Source organism: the organism of the source record quoted next, unplaced genomic scaffold, assembly GCF_019419815.1.
Source record: "Pyrus x bretschneideri cultivar Hongxiangsu unplaced genomic scaffold, Pyrus_bretschneideri_v1 Contig18, whole genome shotgun sequence".
Taxonomy (NCBI): Eukaryota; Viridiplantae; Streptophyta; class Magnoliopsida; order Rosales; family Rosaceae; genus Pyrus; species Pyrus x bretschneideri.
This window is the reverse complement of record NW_025999479.1, coordinates 5,478,049-5,499,716: the sequence shown is the minus strand read 5'-3', so window position 1 is coordinate 5,499,716 and position 21,668 is coordinate 5,478,049. Positions and strand designations below refer to the sequence as shown.

Genomic DNA, 21,668 nt, shown 5'->3' with positions numbered 1-21,668 from the left:
TGTAGGAGATAGCAAACTTATTTCCACTCTTTTCTTTATTTTTGAAATGTTTAGCGTCAAATTTTGTCGTAGACATACGTCTTGCTTTCAGCAGAACTCACGAGATTTGCATGTTAATTAAGAAAAAAGATGTTTTCTTATCATATGTATACATTAGATTACAGGATATATGATGTATTAATTTGACAACCAACTCTTACGTGTCAACGGTCAATTAATATATTTTCAAAATTAATGTAATTCTTTTAGCATTACTTTTTGTAATGTGCCGTGTGGTGTGCTATTAGGTGCTTAGTGCATGACCAATGTTTTCTAATCTTAAAAGAGGAAATCCTTGAGGAAACTTTCAAACCACCTTAAGAAAACCCACTCGGATTATGCTTAAACCCACGCATTTTACATTATTATAAGCCATGATGATCCAAGTGACTTGATCCAATTAATGCTTGGGATCCAATATACAAATTACATTGGAGAAGCACAAGTGACTTGATCCAATTAATCTTACATAATCCCAACTGCTCAACTCATCAGCTTTTCTTAAGAGATCCCAACCGCTCAACACATCAGCTTTTTTTAAGAGATCTCATTTCATATTTGTCCTTCCATGCATGCCACCCAAAACCAGCCGCTGTCTCGACCTCCCAACCCAATTTGTTTCCCACACATATATATTCGAAGAAAATCAAGTGTAAAGTAGGGTTTGTAAACGTACGAGTGATAAGCAAGCTATATATGCATTATCTGGTCCCAAAATGCACTAAAATCACATGGGGACAGTAGAGAGAAGCTTTTGATGGACAATTGTTAGTGGATCGTAGTGGTCTTATCTCAACAATGCCTGCTGAGGTAACGTGCAGTTTTGTTCTTACAGGCTATCACACATGAGATTACCCATCTCCTTAATCAAATGTTTAATTAGATATATATTGTCCTAATCACTGCTTTAAACATGGTGGGAGTGTGTGAGACGGCATAATAATTGACGGAAAGGAAAAAGGAAAGGAAAAGAATGGCTGATAAATGTATTTATATATATTCTTGGATCTTGTTGATGACTAAGGTCATCTCTAGTCAAGAATTATAGGCCACATTTAATTTTTCGGCTTCAAAACTACTTGTTTCACTATGAATCGACTACTTCACCCTTTTTCTAAACTAATACTCTTCGCAACAAGATTCGGCCAGCCCTAACTGGACGGCCCACAAGAAAATTCTAGATAAACGCCATTGGGCCAAGAATAATCCTAGGCTCGGCCCAAAATAATATTTTAGGCCCAAACATTACCTCCTCACTTCTGAGGTCTTCGACCTATAACTCTTGCCCGAACCTCAACCTTGAAGAAGCAAAATAAACCCTTCGAATATACTAACCACTCAAGCGCATTTATGAGGCACGATTGCATGATCTTAGTTCTGTCAGATTCCTTGCCATGTGGCATCTTCTTGGTATGTTTGTCCCTTAATAATAACGTTTGAGGTATGCAGACACTGAAACGTCCCTTCGCCATTAAACTTGCTGTCACACGCAATCATGTAACCTTAATTCGCTAGTTTTTTAGCCTTTTTGAGGCATGTAGACACTGAAACGTCCCTTTGCCATAAACCTCTCCGTCACACTCAATTGTGCATCCTCAATCCACGTGCTTTTTGGCTTTTTCACTTGGATTCTCAAATATTTGTCATGATTACGAAGTATTTTGGTCGAACTTACCCCTTATTCTTTTAAAATCAACTTGTTGATCTTCTTCCCAGATGCCTATAAATACTCAATCCAATTTCACTTGACCTTTTTATGCTTTCATATCTCTAGATTTTCCTGCCATTTGCTCTCAAACCTAGAAAAAAAACTTTAAAACCCAGAAAACCTTCAAACCTTCATTAATGGATGCCAACACCTTCATCACCAAGCTTACAGAAGAGTGTAACAAGTGCCGAGACATCATTGATTGGAACGCCACCAAAACCATCTGATTCGAAGATGATTCGACCGCCTCCCACCAAACTCTAAGACCCTTCTTTAAGGAGACATCCCAAAAATCATCACTCAGATGCTGAAAACCAACTATCTTGAACCTTTATTTCAAGGGAGTTTGGCCCTCAACCGCCGCGGCCTGGACTACTTGGGTTACTCGGATAGAGCTTCATTATGGAAGCAAATGGAAGATTCTTGGCATCTTCGGTGCCATTAAACTCTCGACCATTGAGATCAACATGGATCGAGAGCTCTTAATGGTTGCTTTGAGCTTTTGGTGTTCGGCCACCAACACCATGGTCCTTCATTTCGGCCCCATTGGCCCGATTGTGCTAGACGTCATGGTCATACTTGGCACTTTCCCTTCTGGCCTTCCAGTTGATACCGCCTTCTCTAGGTATCAATTCAACCCAAATCTCAAGGCGGTTTTCCACGAACGCCCTGTTGAAACTCTAATGAAGAACTGTTAGGAGCTGTTGAAGGACGATGTGCACAAGATGCACAAGAACTTCTTTAATTACAACACTTTGATCACCCACTTCATCGGCTCAAAGGGGGAAGATCTCAAGAAGGGGGACCATGAAGCCTTCTTGTTCTACTGGTATAATAAGTTTATCTTTTGTACTAAGTCGAACAAATGCTTGGCCAAAAACATGCCCGTGGCCAAAGCTCTGCCCAATGGCCACGTCCTGGCCCTTAGTTCAGCCATCATCGCCAATCTTTCTCGATGCTTAGCATAGGCTTCAATAGGAAAAATTAATCCACACCAGAATGGCCCACTTTAGGTCTTCTAACTGTGGCTGCAGGTTTACTTCTGCACACTGAGGTCGGAAATCCTAAGTTTCAATTCCTCTAAAGTGATGGGCCTTCAGCAAGCCTCACACCCCAGTCTTGCTCGTTTAGCCAAAGATGTCTTTAAGTACTTCTTCGGCTTGAAAACTTGTCGGATGATGAGTTTCTAGTATGCTGCTGCCTAAAATACTCTTCTTCCATCAAGCTCCCTTTATCGATGTGGGAACAAAAATAGAAGACGCTGATCTTCAATAGGCTTGGGGGTCTTTTGTCCTAGCTCGTGACCTTCCTTTCGACTGCGATACTAGACGGGCTAACTAAGAGGTTTACCACCCTTACTTCATGGCTCGTCAACTGGGCTATCTCTATGCATGTCCTATGCCACTCCTCATTTCTCGCTCGCTTTTGAGCTGAGAACGCATCTCCGGCTCCTTGGAGAGGGAATGCCATGACGTTGAGCAGGAATTCCAAGAGTGATACACCAAGTTCCGCCTTTGATCGAATACCCAAGAAACCCATTGCACCAGCACCTTCGTCGATTGGTGAGATGCCTATGTCAAGGATTTCTTCGGTACTTTGGTCAAGGAAGTTTCAAGAAAACTCTTAAGGAACCGACCAAGGAAGACTCTCGCCCTAAAATCCAAAGAAATGGCTCAAGGTATATATCTTCTACTTTTATTATTTTCCTTCCAACTTCATTTATTTAAACTTCGTTTTGACTTAAACTCAGTTTTTCCAAGGGGTCATGCTATAAAACGGGTCGACGTGGTTACGATGGTTGCAGCAAAAATGAAACTCACTCATCCTCCCAAGAAGGCTGCGATCACCGTTCCTTCAGTTGAATCGACTCGAGTAGCGACCCCTGCTGTGCCGACCGCGCTGAGAAAACAGCCTCGCCTAGAAGCTGAGATGATTGGTAATGTTGCCTGGCCCCAAAAAAGCCTTAAGAAAATGGAAAAGAATGGAGAGTGGGAGATACATGTTATTTCGAGTCAAACTACGGGAGCAACTACTCCTAGTGCATATTTCTCTTCTCCCATTAACCAGGTCTCGACAGAAGTGCCACCAAACCCCTTGGCCCCAACGGCCTACAACGCAGGCCATTGTTGAGGTCGAACCGGTCGCCACATCTACGGTCGAGGAACATGCACTTTCGGAGCTAGTCATTGCTCCTGCTATTATCGGCCCAGCAACTACTGTAGCGGAAGTGGCGGCCACCATAGCCAAGAGAAACTTTCCCCTTAATCCAAATGTGACTCCAATGGTTGTCCTGGAAGAAGAGTTATGACAATCTCCTATGTTCTTTCATTTTAACTATATCTCCTAATTGGCAATTAATCCCCCTTTATGTCTAGGATGACGAGAGCGAATGGCCTTTCACTATCGGCTGAGTAAGCATATATCGAATAACGTCTGTTTGGGCGATGACCTGCGTAGCGAAAATGATCATGTAATGTCAGAGCTTGGACGTAGTGAAGAACAAAGCCAAACAAAGTTTCTTGACAAGTGAATAATTTATCTCAGCCGATTTAAGATTCCAGCTAAGATAAAAAATGGCCTGCACCTATCCCCTGTCATTTTCTTATGTAAAGAGATAGCTAACGGACTCTTCGGCCACTGAGATATAAAACTTAAGGGGTTTACCGCATCGAGGTGGCACAAGGATATGTGGGGTAGTGAGGGATACCTTAATTTGTGTAAACACATATTGGTGCTCCTTATGCCATTCAAATTTGTCAGAATTCTTAAGTTTCAAGAGCGTGGAGAAAGCTTTCATCTTCCTTGCCGAATTGGAAATGAAGCGGCGAAGGAAATTGATTTTACCGAGGAGTGATTGTAATTGCTTCTTGGTTGTCGAAGGTGGGACATCAATGATCGCTCGAGCTTTATTTACGTCCACTTCGATGCCACGATGATGTACGAGGAAACTTAAGAAGTCGCCGGCTGATACACCAAAGGCATATTTGGCATGATTCATTTTAAAGTTATGTTGGTGTATACGAAGGAAAACCTACCGAAGATCATCTAAATGTGTTCGGTGACGTTTTGATTTGACTACAACATCATCTATATAGACCTCAATGATGGTACCAATTAAATCATGAAAAATAGTATTCATATTGCGTTGGTATGTGGCACCGGTGTTTTTAAGGTCGAACGGCATGACAACCCATTTGTAAGTTTCGAGTGCCCCTGGGCAACGAAAACCAATTTTATGGACATCAACCTCGACAATGAAAATCTGGTTGTAACCAACATGGCCATCCATGAAGGATAACATCTCATGGTTTGCTGCTGCGTCGATTAGCAAATATGAAATTGGCATGGTATATTCATCTTTAGGGGTTACCAAATTCAAATTTCGAAGATTGATACAAATATGTAGAGCACAACTTTTTTTTTAAAACTGGGAGGATGTTCACTAACCATTCGACGTATCTAGTTGTCCGAATAAACCCAACTTTTAAAAGTTGAACGAGTTCATCATTTATGCCGAGTTGTACTTCGATCGAGAATTGTTAGGGAGGTTGGTGGAGTGGTTTACAACCAGGTTTGATGCGTAATTCATGCTCGACAAGCGTTTTGTCTAGACCAGGTATCTCATGGTAACTCCAAGCAAAAAATCCTTAAATTCCTTGAGTAAATTACAAAGCTAGGTTTTCATAGGTTGGGGGTAACAAAGCACTAATAAATAAGGGTCGCAAGTCTTTGGCCGTTCTAATATTTATTTCTTCTAAAAGGTCATTGACTTAGGGTTGATTGTCTTCAAGCTCGGCTAGGGTAGCTTGAACCTTGTCAACTAATAGAACTAGACCGTTGTATCAGACATCAGGATCAGCAATCAGGTTGGCCAACCTGAGTTTACCTCAATGGCTTTTTGAACTAAGATCTGAGTCGGCCGTCCTTCCTCGTTAAAACCTTATAGGGTGATGTAGCCAACGTGATCGTCATAATAGTGAGTCTGAATCATATTAGCTTCGAATAGCTGATTGTCGGCAGGATGAACCACGACTAATTTGCAGCCCTAGAAGATGAGGACCTGATATAATGAGAAGTGGATACAGCTTGTTTGATGGATCTAGTCATGACCGAGCAATGCATTATACTCGATCTTCAAATCGATCATGAAAAATGTGGTCATATGATTACGACCTGTGATATTTACTTCCAATGGAAGCACTCCCTTGGTCTAGGATTTGTCACCGACAAAACTGCTTATGGTGATCCCTGATGGAATAAGTTCATCGTTGGAACTATGTAATGCCTTCATGATAGCAACGGGCATGATGTTAACCATTGCTCCACAATTGATGAAAATTTTGGAGACCAGATATCCTTCAATATGAGCCATAACATATAACGACTTTAAATAATGGAGATTAACTGATGAAGAATGAGGAAATAGTTCGCCCAGAGTTGCTTTAAGTTTATCTTCTTTTGTTGCCAGCTCAATCTCTTTGGCGACCACAAAATCGACTTACGTGGCTTCCTCAGCAACCACGTCGTCGTCCAGGAAATTTGGTTAAGGTGTAGTTGACTGGAACTCGGCAGGTAAAACATGGACCATGTTAATTTCCATGTTGTCGATGACCGAATGACCCATTGGGTCACGATCTTCTTCTTTTGGACTTTTGGGCAAGGTATCTTGTGTGTGGGTAGTATTCGCTTGATCTTCTTTGGCTGGCGCCAGGGTATGTTCCTGAGGTATGTCTATTGGAGCCTTCTCATTTTTCACATCAACCTCGGGTTCGCTCAGTGTTGGAACTGGGTTTTGGTCATGTGATGTTATACGAGTTTGCTCTTAATATACGATGCAGACATCTCTCGTGTCAAGGTAAGCATCTAATCGTGCTACGCATTCATTTTCATCTTTTGTAAGGCCAAAGAGGGAAACAGCTGAAAAGACTTCGAAATGGTATTGTAGATATTAGAGGTCATCGAGGAAGAAGGGAAATTCGAAAGCGTTAATATCCATATATGGATCTACCTCAAAGTCAAGAACTCGAACCTCACGTATATGATGGAATCTGGCTTTTATCTCTAGATCCGAGGTCTTTTGGAGTATCTTGGCATGCTTTTGGCAGGCCGTATAAGTCATTTGCCGAATGCTTCTTGTGAAACTCCCGCATGTATTCTAAAGCTTCACCGAGAAACAGTGGGTGGAGATTCCGTCTGACTCTAATCAACGATTCTTATGTAGGTAGCAGAGGAAGTTTGCTCTCGGTTTCCTTCTGGAAGTGCTTGAGGATAGCTTTTATTTCCCTAGGTCGAAGAAAGAGTTTCATTCGCTTTTCGAATTCTTCAATCGTGGTTTCAAAGTCATGATCGATCACCTTCTTCCCTTGGAGCAGCTTGGTCATAATCGTCGGAGGTTGTCGATCATTTTCATTACCGGCTGTTTCCTTCAGCTACCATTTGGCAGCCGAGGTATTCTGAGCTGCTTGTCGGCGGGCTATACAGTTCATTCTTTGGCGTCAACGTTTCTGTGATTTAGACAATGCTGTATATATACCAGTAAGGGAGTTGTAGGTATACCAGCGCTAATCACGTGGCTCATGAGGTCTAAAGGTGCGCTAGTTTACAGGTGAATTAAGATTGCCAGAGTTGTGCGCATAATAATCCTCATTTGAGCGAAGATGGTTTGTTATCTTGTACTTGAGGGCCAAGCCTATCAAAAACTTTATAACGTTGGCCTGTACCGAACACCTTTTGGGATGTTACCGCGGCTGTAGGCACTTGTTGTGGTATTTCAGCCCTACGTGGCTTTTCCTTTGGCTCAGCTAAGACGACGCTCTATTTGCATTGACTACATAAAACCATCGGCCTGTAATTTTCCTCTATATTGGAGTCCGACATTGACTCAACAATACTTTGGGACGAATTACATTGGAATGAACTCGACCTTTCCTTTTCCTTTATCCCTTGGTAGATAAGCATATACCATGTTTGTTTCTCTTGAAACTTGAGCTTACCATTGTCGATCCAGCTTTGAATGGCATCACGAAATACGAAACAATTATTTGTCGTATGCTTGTTCGAATTGTGGTGCCTTTTAATTCATCAGCCTTAGGAATGTTATCCCCTGGCCGAAGCTTGACAATTTTCGCGAGCAACAACTAGTCGAAGATAGCATTAGCCTTGGTGATGTCAAAAGTATAAACTTTTAAGGTTTTGATGGTAGCTTCTTCAAATGCTGATCGGGTTTTGACATCCTTAGACTTAACATGAGCCAATGCTTTACATATGTATGGCTTGTTGACCACGTCAATACTGGCATATTGGGATTCTTCGCCTTCGGTTGATGCATAACTGACCGTAGGGTTCTTGTAGATTGTTCCTCAAGATGGGGACTTCGATATCTTTTCTTCTTGGAGCAAATAATCATATTGCTCGACATATTGAGCCAGTTCGTACATATCTCGGAAGTTTACCCCTAAGAATTTCTTTTTGTATTCCACATCCAGGCCGTTTAGTTCAAGCCTAACAAACTCGACTTCCGGGAGAGGTGCTTGACACTAGTTTCTGGCTAACTTAAACCTTGTAAGGTATTCCATTGGCGACTCGTCAGAAGCTTGAGCCATCTTGGCTAGAGAAGATACTGACACTTCCATCCTTGGTCGATATAATTACTCATGAAATTTCTTTACTATTTCATCCCACATTTGGATGGAATTGGGCGAAAGGTTTATATACCATGCTAATGCTGAGCCGGTTAACGAGAAGTTGAACAGTCGAAGCTTATGAAAATAACTGTTAACGTCCCCACATTGGGCAGTGAGTTGAGTCACGTGTTCTAACAACGATAGGGTTGACTCTTCAGTGAAAAAGCTGAAGTCCGAAATTTTGAATCCCTTGGGGTACTCGAATGAATTTCGGAAACTTCGGCCCCTTTTTAGAGTCAAATTAATCACTTTTTGAACCTCGACCATATTAATAGATGTCGTTTTTGCTTCTTAGTTAAATTCATTCGATCTACTGCTTGACCCACCTCTCTTTTCTAAATCGATCATTTTGAGCTAAGCAGATCCTGTCTAGGCTTGTACCATTGGAAGGGGATTGTTCTTAAATGGAGGCTCCCTGAAACGATTAGAAGGCCCTCCTTCGTGGGCTTTATTAACTACTACTTCGAGCAACCTGTTATGTATAGCGCTATTATCGCGCATCTCTTTGAGTATGCTTTTCACCTTTTGACTGAACATTTGCTCAAATTGCCAAGATTGCTCTTCAAGTCGTCATCTAAGTAATGACCTAGTCAGTGGATCAAAGGCCTCACCACCGTCCTCGTCACAATCCTTCACTAATCCTTCAACAAAAATTCCTTTTGTCGTTTTGGTGGGGATTTTTGTATCACGAGGTTGACTGCCGAGATTTACTTCCTTATCTCGGCGTGTCGCACTTGTAGCTTCAGGTGTCGCGGCAGTAGAAAGATTTTGTGCCTGTGGTAAGTCATCTTGTCATGGGTTTTGGACTGGAAGATTAGTCGTTGACTTACCCATTACTGTTTTCTTCTTTACTCACCGTGTCTCAATGGTCATGAACTTCGTAGCTTTAGCATTAGGTCCTACTAGGCATGCCAAAATGTTGACCCTAAAAGATACCAAGCTTACGTGGCGCGCATACTGAGTAATTAGTAAGCTAACTACGTCTTTCGATTATGTGCGGGGCGTACCAACTCGACGACCGAGCTCGACCAGGGAGTAAAATGTGTTGATGTTGCGTTGAGCGCGTTGTTGACTTTTTGATCCTGCGATTGCAGTCGAGGAAGGCTGCTAGTTTTGTGAAGTTCACAAATCGTCGACGCGGGGTTTGGTCATAGTGATTATCTTGGTAAGAGTATAAGCACGTTGAACTGGCACCATGCTATATGGACATAAGTACTTGAAAGAGATGTATGTCTTGATAGTAAATGTGGTTTGGTCGTCGGAATGCCGAACTCTGAAATTCACTTGCTAATATCCAATCATAAAACAACTCAGTGTTCAATATGCCGAGCCTAGAAACCTGTAGCACCTCACTTCGTCGAGAAGGTTGATGAGATGACCTTTACTAACAAGAACTCGAAAGTCCCTCTCGACCGAGACTTGGATAAATAACCAGTCGGTCTCGAAGCAGTGTTGCTTATCCAAACTGAAGGTGCTCCTTGATCGGATGATTCTACGGCTCTAGTGCTGTTTATCCAAACTGAAGATGTCATTGGTTACCTTCACAGTGCTGTTTATCCAAACTGAAAATGTGTTGGTGGAAGAAAGGGGAGAAGGATAAAATCTCAGGTTGTTGAGAAGCTTTGCGTGGGGCAATTTATGTGTTGAATTGGAGAGACTTTGAACAATGCACCCCTCCTGTATTTATAGTAGCAAACCCCTTCATGGCCGAGCTAGAATCGTACTTGGATTAGAACTCCACAACCCATTCTGATTAGGTTTTGGCCAGTCCTAGCTCTAATAGGACTTTGAACCAAACCCCATAACAAATCAGATTCATCTTCTGATCCCAAGCACCTTCGGCTTCAAAACTCCTTGTTTCACTACGAATCGTCTACTTCACCCTTTATCTAAACCAATGCCCTTCGCAACAAGATTTAGCCAGCCCTAACTGGATGACCCACAAGAAAATTCTAGATAAACGCCATAGGGCGAGAATAATCCTAGGCTCGGCTCAAAATAATATTTTGGGCCCAAACACACTTACAAATGAAGAGGAATACCACTAAATCGTAACATTTAGTGACAAAGACAAAATTATAAGTGATTTGATAAGTATAGTTTGGGTAATGATAATGAGACAAAAAAAGGGATGGTGAAGTCAAAAGATTAGATAATTTGAGGATAGTAAAGTAGACGGTAATTCTCTTCGGTACATGTATTTTCACAAATAAATAATTAATATTTAACTAAAAGAGATTCAATTATTTATTGTTGTTAAATCACGAGCGCAGGAGAGAGAATGACTCGTAAAATGGAAATTGGTCAGATGGGGTTTGGATTTCTCGTTCCTAGCCCACTCTTTTTCAATAATTGTCTGACTTTTACAGGGTAAGCCCAATTTACAATTTTCCCATTCCGCAGTGTTTCTAAAGCCCATTTGTAAAAGCCCGTTCGTTTTCATTTCGAAAGCAAAAACCACCACCGAACCCACGGATGAGGAGAGAGAAAAGGAGAGCGTGGTCTTGGACTGGATGAACTCGGACATGGACTCGAGATAAGACTGACGAGTAAATTCGTAATTAGACGATGAGGTTGGGACTGCCGAACAGGGTAAACTTTTGAATTTCAAATTCTCTTCCCTCTAAAAAGTCTCATGTGAAAAGAAAGCCCACCAAGTGTTTGCGAAAATGGCCGTGAGAGCCTCCGTAGCCAAGGCAGCACAACAGAGCACAACTCTCCGAAGGTCTCCTAGATTTCTCCACCACCAGAAAACTCAAGAACCAGAGCTGTCCATCGCCACTGTCCGGAAATCTCAGAGACTTGTCTGCCTTGAAAGGAGCGCTGCGGAGTCTGAAAACCCGAGAACCCCCAAATGCACAGCCAGAAGTAACCGTGTCGTACGTTCATTGAGTCTTCCACTTAGCTCTAAGAATTCGAGTGAATCTCACGATGGGCCGAGAAGATCTCTGAGATTGAACAATGGGGTTGAGGGGTTTCAGAGTCTTAGACGTTCTTCAAGGATTTTGAACAAGCAGCTCGTCCTTGTTGATGAAGGTAAGGGTCCCTCGAAAAAAATATTTAAGAAATTGGGCAAATTGGAAAATGGGTCGAGTAATTGCGGAAATTTGAGTTCTGGGTCAGCAAAATGTCGAAGAAAATCTGTCAGGTTCTGTATTGAGCAATCTGTTGTGAATCAATGCACTGATAAGGCAACTGGGTCTAGATCTAAGAGTGGAAAAAATAGGTCATTGAAGAAAGAGGAGTTCTCAAGTGTTGGAAAAGATGGAGCTTGTATTGATTCATCCGAAGGAGTTTCGAAAAAGTGCAAAATGCAAGAGATCGATGGTGTAAATAAAGAAGTGGGGGTTAGGAGGAAGAGAAAGAGGGACGAAGAAGGTGTTGGGGTTGTTCAAGGGTGGACAAAGGAACAAGAATTGGCATTGCAGAGAGCTTATTTAATAGCAAAGCCAACACCCCACTTCTGGAAGAAGGTTTCCAAACTGGTATGTTGCTGTTCTTATGATCCTTTAATTCAGAAAATTTTGTTTTCATGTCAAGCTACTTAGTTTTCTTTCATATTACTGGCAATAAGAAGATTGAATTTTGTTAGGCCCAATTGTGCAGTTTCTGTAGTTCAAAGTTTAACAAAATCAACCTTATAGTTTGCCCTATATTTCCTCTGTTGTTTGATGAAAAAGATGTTTCCCTATATCTGCTAAGCTGGGAAAACTAATGTGACAGCGATATAGAACCACACCACGATGAATAAGTTATTTTGCGCTTTTGATGGTTTTCTTAACCAACGTGATGGAAATGTATACTTTGGACAACATTCCAAAACTTACCAAATTGCAAAGTTAAATTTGTTGAAATTAGGATTGTAAGATTAAAGTGGAGTCTCAATCTTACACTATTGGGATCAAAAGTATAATTTAGCCTCTTAATATGAAAGCTAAATTGAATAATAGTACTAATCTTTTTGTGTCTTTAAGTATGATCTTGAAGTTTGCAATCTAGATTATATTAATAAAAATTGTAAACTTTGTCACTGATATTGAGTCATTGATAATTAGTCCTTAAGTTTTTTTGATATAGTGGGACTAGGAGTCCACATCTTGTTTTTGTTTTTATCTCAGCAAGTCTTTTGTTATTCTAATTCAACGGAAAGCCAAAAGAGCGGGGGGAAATATATTATAGTGAGTGCGAAATTCGTATAGTTCAATTGTGGAATGAAGATCACTCTAACTCTTGAAAGGAGGATTTTTAAGATATAGGTACATGATGCTATTTCCAATGAGTGACAATGCGGGGAACTGGTCTTAAACAATTTTTATCAAATTCATTGCAGTTTTGGATATTTATGATATATAGAGTGGAGCTGATATAGTAGTCCACCTTAGTATAGAACTCTAACAATATTACCAGCCTGAGAAGGTTTTGTTTATGATATTTTATGAAGGCTTATTATTATGCAAGAAGGTGATATGGCCTGGTTGATAGACTGATAGTCCTTTTCATCGTAAGGAAAGGCCGTAATGGCGATAGGCTAATATTGGGCTTACCAAAGCACCATATTAGAGGTATGGCTTTTGAGAATAACCAGCTATGGATGTAGTTACCTCAATTGACCTAAGCACATACCTTTTAGACTGAAGCACTTGGGTTTTTAATGTTTGACTGTAATAAAGATGTGAGACTCAACCTGATAAAAGAATGCCAGTGTTCAATAAGAACCATAAGCCTTTCTTTTTTTAAAGTTAGTACATTAGGTATATAGAGGACTTCTGTTGGGTAGGGCCTCCCCAAGAAGGGGACTGTTTTCGATTAATTGTTTTGGCACTTCGTAACTCTTTTCTCTTGCTTGAGAGTTTGATGACCAAAATGTTCTCAAACAGAAAAACTGATAACAATTGTAGCTACAAGGTCTCTTGGTGAAAGATTATTTTTCAAATGATGTCGGAAAAACACAAACCAAAGTGAAGTTTTTGAGGTTACTATAATTTCCGAGAAATTTGTGAGGTAGAAAAAAAGTAAAAGAGGAGAAAGATGCATGGAGATATCAAGGCCTTAAGCGTTGAAGGTAACAAAGCCTTTCAATAAAATTTATACATGTCATATATAGAACCAAAAGACGCAAATCCTAAAGACTTATTATTTATTAAATACCAGAAAACTCTTGGAAAGCTAATAGACAAGTTGAATAAGATTTCTAAGAACCAAATGGAATGACTTTAGTAACTGTTACATATGTTCAAAATAGACTGAATGTTAAAGCAATTATAAAATTCCATTATTGCTCTCTTGTGATGATCGTGGGCATTTATCTTTCAACTAACAATGTCTTATTGATTAAATTCGGCGACGGTTTTAGTTTTCGTTGCAGAAAGGATAGTTCTTTTATAACCAATCTATTGATGTTGCATAGCTTTGGTTTTCCACCTTATTGGTACTCCTTAAGTTCACTTCCGTTTAATTTTTCGCAACAAAAAACCAAGTTACTTGCAGCAAAGCAGGGCTGAGAAGGTCATGTTTAGTAGTTGCAGACAATTCATAAACTTAAGGCTAGCCATCAGAATGACACCACATCTGTTTCCATTTGAGTCACTTATAAAATCTTAATTTTCTTTTACATGCTACAGATGAGATAGGAATCACATTCTAACCTTTAATTTTGTGTGGATAGCTCTAACAGTTGTTTCATGTTCCGAAGTTTGAAAAGCTTTTAAAGAACTTTTTTTTTTAACTTACAACCAACTGCAGATTTCTCTCCTTATTCAATCTTTTGCCAGTTACTTGTTTGTACAGCTAGCTGCCAGCAAAGTTTTCAGCCATGAATAAATGCTTTGTTTTAAGTTCCTTGAGCATTTAGTGGGCTCAGTTAGTTAGATTGGTTCTTGAGTGAGTAACTATGTATCTTTGTCCTTTGACATGCATAGCCAATATATCACCGCTGCTTTATTTAGGTTATATCCACAGTAACTTGTGTTTAATACAAACTAATTTCAGGTGCCTGGAAAATCTGCACAGGAGTGCTTTGATAGAGTCCATTCTGAGCATAGAACTCCACCTCAACCTCATACCCGGTCGAGGGCAAACACATTAACAAATTCGTCCCCCCTTGGACAGTTTTCACTCTCTGCAAGTAAACTGCTTAAACCCAGTGAGCCAAAGTCTAAAAGGCAAGAATGCAGTAAACAGAGGAGGCATGTTGCCCAGAAAACAGTCCGACAATTATTACAAAAACATTATCAAGTGTACCAAGATTATGAGGGAGATCTTTTTAGGGTACTTGAGCCCAGTCTAGGTTCACCTAGCGAGAGTCATGCAAGTGTTATACCTTCTACCCCAAAAAATTTACAGGAAAAGAAGAAAATTCTTCAGAATCGCTGTCAAAGATCTTCTTCAGGTCATAAGAAGCTGCTGTCGAGATTTAGTAGCTCATGTGGTAAACCTCTCGTTAGCCCCCCGGTATTGAAGCAAGTCAGAAACAAGGTCCGGCATGAGAAGTATATAGACCAATTACATACCAGGGAAGCGAAGAGAAAAGCAGCATCTATGCGCACTCAGCAATCCACTTCTGGAATTGGTGAAGTGGATGCAGTGAGAACTGCAAAAATTGCCCTGGTTTCTGATGCAAGAGATGCTATCAATAAACTCCAACATCTGCAGGCCAATGTTACCGCTGACTCTTCTGATTTCGACGATGGTGGCATTATAAGTGATGACGAGGAGGGTGAAGATGATGCTTAGAAGCACGTTATCTCGTCTTTTCCTTAGAAATGTACCATATGAACAGAGCTAAATCCTTATTTTTTTTTCTTGATCTGATTTCAGTTTTAGCTAAACACATATCTTAGAAGTAAGAAAATGGAACACTGATGGCTAAGACATGTCGGCTATTATTTTGACTAACTTGAGCCTAAGAATCCCATTTTATGTGTTTGCACCAACCGTGGGCTTAAGTTCCGCTAATTTTTGTGTGGCCTTGCGGTATGACAGCGAAATTTCAACCTGTGAATTCGAATCGCATTCAAAACAAAGCTTGTCGAGAGAGCGTCGCCTTTAACACAACACTCATACCGACGAAACAAACCTTGATTATGATTGGAAGTACGGGATTGCGTCCGATTAAGCAATCGAAGAGATGTCAAACAGATCCCGGCACCCAAAATCCATGCAAATGATCGGATTCGTTCGCTCATTTATCAAACGTGTGCCGTCCTCATCTCGTCACAACATTATGTCACAGTGAAAGAAAAAAAATCAAATGTTTTGGCATTAAGTCTTGTACATGATGGGAAAAGAATATTTGATGACATCCTACGAGCAAGATATGGTTTTCCTTGTGTTGGTCAATGGAATTCTTCAGGTTGCTGTCATGGTTTCTGTGTAGTTTTATCGTTGCTGGCACTTTAGACATTGTTCACAGATTCTTTTGGTCAAGAAGACAACAATTAAACAATCACAAATTCTTAAGGCATTTGGACTGAAATTGCTTAAAATACTACTACAAGGTTCTAAAAGACGCTAGTAGCTAGCCGGACGGCGGACTGGAGCCTAGCGCCTAGGCAAACTAGGCAGATTTAAGTAAATACATTATATGTCATGTAAATAAGTGTCTCTTTATACTTAAAATATATATAATTTCATTATAAACTAAAAAATAGATTAAATTATTTCTTATGAAGTATTGGAATATAATGAAAATATGGGGAACAAACATATAATGTGTGTTCATTTAAGTATTCAACAAGTCTCTTACAATTTATTGAAAAAAAATAAAATGCAAAATGAAAGTTATCTATTTTCTGTCTAAGTGAGTCGCAACCTAGGTAGGTCTCGGCAGGCTAGGCGGGTGCTTAGGCAGTCTAGGCAGGCGCCTCAGCAAGTCTAGGCACCCTTTCTTAATTTTCAAACATCTAGTCATTAATCGGGGCGGTTGCCACTAGGTGACGATTTTTATAACAGTGAATGCTTTGGTGCATGACATATGATGAATAGAGCGTTAGATGTGCGGCCAATAATACAACAATCAAAAGATCAACCACTACAGACGTCGGTGTATAGTATACACAGATGTCGGTATATATGTACCTAAATCCGAGTGGTAATACTGAATAGGCTGCAAGGTGGATCATCTAATACATGCACAATTATTAGAGAGTAGACAATGTTATTTGGAAAATCTCATGGGGTCATGTCGAAATCCATCTCTCTCCTAGCTACACACTTCAATTCTAAGCAAACGATTTTTCCTTTTGCAATTTGCATCCCTTATTTTCCTACAAACATCTTCCTCCATATCCTGCATTTCTGAACAATGCTTGCTTTATGTCCTGAGGACTTAATAAATCTCTCTGCCCAGCTCCCTAAAAATCATTAGAGAAACTTAATTAAGCATTAATATCAAAAAAATTAACTGTAAAAAAATTAAAAAAAAAAAAAAAGTTATGGACAAACCTCAAAACATGAAGCTTGCATTGAAAAATCATTGAAACAACTTATAACACACTGTTGAATCTCAAGCCCTAATGCTTCTATAGTGTTCACTGTTGACAGCAGCAATCCTGGCTTGGTTGCACAGCATATGCCTATCCTGGTATCCTTGTCTCTCCTCTCCACATCAAACTGTATAAAACCAATGATGCAAAAGTTAGAGAGAGAGACAGGGAGAGAGATTAAAGAAAAAGTACTGAATTTTACCTTGGGGGAATTTCTGACTAGTACCTCACTGGGGTTTAGGTCCTTGGAGGTGCCCATTAAGCTGATTTGATTGGTACCCTCTTCAACCCCTGCTTCTTGCAACTTATTGATCCTTTCCAAAAGCTCTTTCATATAATCTATTGTGTCTCCAAGTATAGATGTTCTGTCCATCTGCCATTTTTCACATTAATTAACCCTTCAATTAATCTTTACCAAATAGTAATTCACCCAATTTATCAAAATTAGTTGGGAGAATTTGGGTAGTGAATTTCACTCTCATTTTCTACTCCTGCATTCATATCTTTGTCTCTGTCTCTTGATTTTTTTTTTTTTTGAAGTAATAGAAAATGAAGAGCGAAAATCAATTCTCAGAGTTTAACATTAAAGAAACAAGAAGAAAAAGGAAATGCCACCATTTTAAAACATTAAAAAAAAAAAAAAAAAGATTGAAACTTTAACAAATGCAAAAGAAAGATGGATCACCTTGCTAATCTTTGGGACAATTGATCTGAGCATGGAAAGGCGGTCATTCAAGCGCTTCCTTCTTCTTCTCTCTGCCATAAGATTCTTTGAAGGCTGCCCTTCTGACTTCTTAGACTTACTGCTTCTCTTTTCACCACACAATCCCATGGTAAAAGCTGAAGGAATAATGTGATGATCTGCTGCTTGCTGGTCCATCTCAACTTTGCAAGTACTGATATTATTGTTGTTCTTTCCTTTTTCCAACTCCAAGCAGCTGCTGTGGTTTTCACTCCCAAGAAAATTACCAAACTCTTCATCTTCCACCATTGAAGGGTAATCCTGATGATCTTGTGGAGGAAATGGAGGAGGGGTAGTAGTGTTATTAATCTCTGGGACTGCACAGAGGCCACCAACAACAAAAGGGTAGGAGGAGGAGGAGGCAGTAGTGGTGGTGGTGAATGGGCATTCTTCAAAGGTTGGTTGTGTGGTGGAGAATCCAACAAATTGAGGATTAATTGAGGAAACCAGAACTGGGTTCTCTTCAAAAGAATCGAAACTCCATCCATTGATGGGAAATAACTCATTCAATCCAGAGGAGTAGCTGCTCCAACTGTCTCTTCTTGGAGCCAGCAGCAGTTCCTCTAAGAAACCATGTTGGCTAAGCTCCATCTCTCTCTCTCAACACTGTTTAAGGAATGGGGAATAGAATATCTAAAGCAGAGGCATAAGAGCACCAACTAGCTGCACTAAAAGTCGAAAGAAAGAAATGAAAAACACACACACACGTATATATATACATATATATGTATATATATGTATATATATATATGTGTGTGTGTATTGTTTCATAGGATAGGACAGTACACAGTGTTTGTAAAAAGTTTTAGCATAATTAGGTGTCTTAAATATTTTTTATTTAGTTAATTTTTTACAAGAATAATTGTTTAAGTTCGATATAAAGTGAACCCAAAACTAATTCTAATTTCTAAGAAAAATGGGCATCCCTTTGGAGCAATTTTATTTTATAAAATGCAACTTAAACAATAAAATATCTTGTTTTTCTTTTTTATTTTTTTTTATAAAATGCAATTTAAAAAAAAAATAAACGATTTAAATCGTCTAAATTCTATATGAAATGGCCTAACAGCTAATTTTAATTCTAAAAAAATGGAAATTCCTTTCGACCTACTCCAATCCTTTGAGTAAAACTCAAATTTTAGGTTCTAAACTTACCCCAACTTGCTCCAACCCTTGAGGCAAATATGAGTTAAAACCCAAAACTCATTTCTGGGGCAATGGGGCTAGTCTACCATATATGTGTATTTTTTTTAATTTTATATTTATAAATTCATTAAATCCAACAGATAAGATCTAATTTGATAAAATCCAACGGTAAAAAATATATATCTAATGGTCCAAATTTAAATCCAATGGTTAAAGTAATTAAAAAAATTATTTTATGTGTTTCATATTCTTTCGTAGTGTTCCACGAGTTTCATGGTGCCGTTTAGTGATTTTTCAATATTTATCAAAATCTAAATATTTTTAGGTTAAAATGATCATAAAATTAAATTAGGATAGTCTACATAATTTTTTTTTTAAAGTTACTTTAAGAAAAAAAATTATCCTAAATTTATTTTTTAATAATCTCGGGCTAAAATTAAATTCATAAGGATTGGAAGGTTAAAACCCAAATTTTTTGGGTTAAAAATTTTAGATTTTAAACCAAGGGTTGAAGATGGTCTTAGAGTGTAAATATAAAATAAAGTGATGATTTCTTATCAAAGCGAGATTGTTATGGGCTTCACACACATAACATTGTTATGAAATAGACCTACCTCTATCATAACGTTTCAAACCAGTAATACAAAGTTATATATAAATCTTCTACTCATGATTATAATAAGTCCTAGTTTGGTATTGAGATAATTTTGAAAAAAGTGGCTATAAAAAAAAGCTGGAATGGGGGCAAAAGCTTACCGTCTATTGACGATGATAGAAATTATGGGGACAACAATCGAGACTACAGTCATTATGATTATTAGGCTTGCAGATATCATACCAAAGGCTGTATATACAAAAGAAGAACTGAACAAAAGATTGGTTGGTATTTACCTTGAACTTGAGATACTCAATAAATTGACTGGGAGATAAACATAAATGCTAATTAAAATCAGTGGTGATGAAAATAATGAATTTAAATTAATGATGTTGATAGGAATTTGAAAATAATTTTATTTCAAATTTGGAAACCAATTTTCAATTTCGTCTACTGACGATTGATAAGAAAACAGATGGTGCTCACAGGCATCCTTGATTGAAAATTAAAATACAAGTGTTTGATATTTGGTATTGGGATGAAGCAATATCACCAGCTTTTTTATGTTTGGTAAACATTCAGCTTCAGTTTTTTTTTCACAGTTTTGGGTAAATTAAAGCCAAAAACACAAAGCTGCAAAACCTAGCTTTGAAAAACCAAATTTTTTTCACATCTGTTTTAAATAAAAGTTTATCAAACAGTATAATACTATTTTTTTTTTAAAAGCACTTTTACAAAAAAGTTTACCAAACACTCTGTTGTTTATTTCACAACTGCTTATTCTCACAACATAGTAGAAACAGTTTTTTTTTCAAAGCACATCAATTCCAAACCAACCCTAATAGATTCAAACTAAAGGTGATGATAAACGAACTCCATATAAAATCTTTACTCCTCATCAGAATGCATTTGGGAGCTTTATATATATAGAGACAAAAACTTCTGCTATATTTCAAGAAACTCCATTAGTTTTTAAACATGTCAAGGAGAGACAAAAGCATAAAAACAATTAAAGCCCAGCCCAAAAACTTGAAAGCAACATTTTAAAATACCAACCATACCCCTAAGATTTTAGGCTTTTAATAGAACCCAGCTCTCACAACTCTAACAAAATGAATGTGTCATAAGCTCAACCTATATTCAACTATTTCTGCATAATCAGTTTTGAACTATATGTAGAATAAGTTTGTATCATTTATTACTATAATCAGTTCAATCAGTCCTTGACTATTTTTGCAGAATTAGTTCAACCTGTCTTCAACAATTTTTGCAAAATCATTTCAACCTGTCTTCGACCAATTTTGCAAAATTAGTTTAACTTATCCTTAACCATTTGCAGAATCAGTATAACCCGTCTTTGACCATTTTTGCAGAATCAGTTCAACCCATCCTAGATTATTTTTGCTATATCAGTTCAATCCGTTCTCGATCATTTTTGTAAAATTAGTTCAACTCGTATTCGACCATTTTTGCATAATCAGTTCAACACATTCTCAACCATTTGCAGAATCAGTTCAATTCGTCTTCGACCATTTTTGCATAATTAGTTCAACCCGTCCTTGATCATTTTTGCAAAATCAGTTCAACCCGTACTCAACCATTTTTGCAGAATCAGTTCAACCCGTCCTCGACTATTTGCAGAATCAGTTTAATTCGTCATCGACAGTTTTTGCAAAATCAATTCAACCCGTCTTCGACCATTTTTGCAGAATCAGTTCAACCCATCCTCGACCATTTGCAGAATTAGTTCAACCCATCATTGACCATTTGCACAATCAGTTCAACTCGTTCTCAACCATTTGCATAATCAGTTCAACCTGCCTTCAACCATTTTTGCAGAATTAGTGCAAACCGTCTTCATTTTTTGCAGAATCAATTTCAAATATATACAAAATCTGTTTTATATACTTTTTTTACTTTTAAAAATATATATGCAACTTAATTGACTTTGATACTTTTTCAAAAAAAATATGCAACTTTCTTACTCATGCGAAGGAGGTGAGGGTTATGGAAGAATCGAGAGCATCGTAGAGCACAGAATTGAACCAGTTTTATATATTTTATAATAGAACCAATTTGTATAGTTTTAGAAGAATTAGTAAATGGGGAAGCCTAGTTTGTGTGGGGTTAGATTGATTCTTACTCGGTATTTGTAAGTTCCAAAGAATTTACCTTTTATCAATCAAATTAAGTTCAAAGTTAATTAACATCCTCCTTCAAATCAAATTAATCACCGTGTATTAATTTAATTTCTCTTGTGTAGGCTCCATCA

General features: G+C 38.5%; 2 protein-coding genes across 3 annotated transcripts; one reads left to right on the top strand and one right to left on the bottom strand.

The window, feature by feature from the left end:
- Positions 1 to 10,894: 10,894 nt before the first annotated feature.
- On the top strand, positions 10,895 to 15,302 carry LOC103954685. The gene is made up of 2 exons (XM_009366512.3): positions 10,895 to 11,915; positions 14,419 to 15,302. Exons 1-2 carry the CDS (start codon positions 11,100 to 11,102, stop codon positions 15,160 to 15,162), a joined length of 1,560 nt encoding a protein of 519 aa, XP_009364787.2. The 5' UTR covers positions 10,895 to 11,099; the 3' UTR covers positions 15,163 to 15,302.
- A 1,099-nt stretch (positions 15,303 to 16,401) lies between these two features.
- Positions 16,402 to 18,346, bottom strand: LOC103954686 (transcription factor bHLH93-like). Of its 2 annotated transcripts, none has more exons than XM_009366515.3 (4): positions 17,599 to 18,346; positions 17,140 to 17,286; positions 16,873 to 17,040; positions 16,402 to 16,781 (listed from the first exon to the last, which is right to left on the bottom strand). In XM_009366515.3, exons 1-4 carry the CDS (start codon positions 18,244 to 18,246, stop codon positions 16,695 to 16,697), a joined length of 1,050 nt encoding a protein of 349 aa, XP_009364790.1. In that variant the 5' UTR covers positions 18,247 to 18,346; the 3' UTR covers positions 16,402 to 16,694. The 2 variants fall into 2 exon arrangements, with proteins under 2 accessions (XP_009364790.1, XP_009364789.1); XM_009366514.3 differs by having other exon boundaries at positions 17,116 to 17,286; positions 17,599 to 18,344.
- Between the last annotated feature and the right edge of the window lie 3,322 nt (positions 18,347 to 21,668).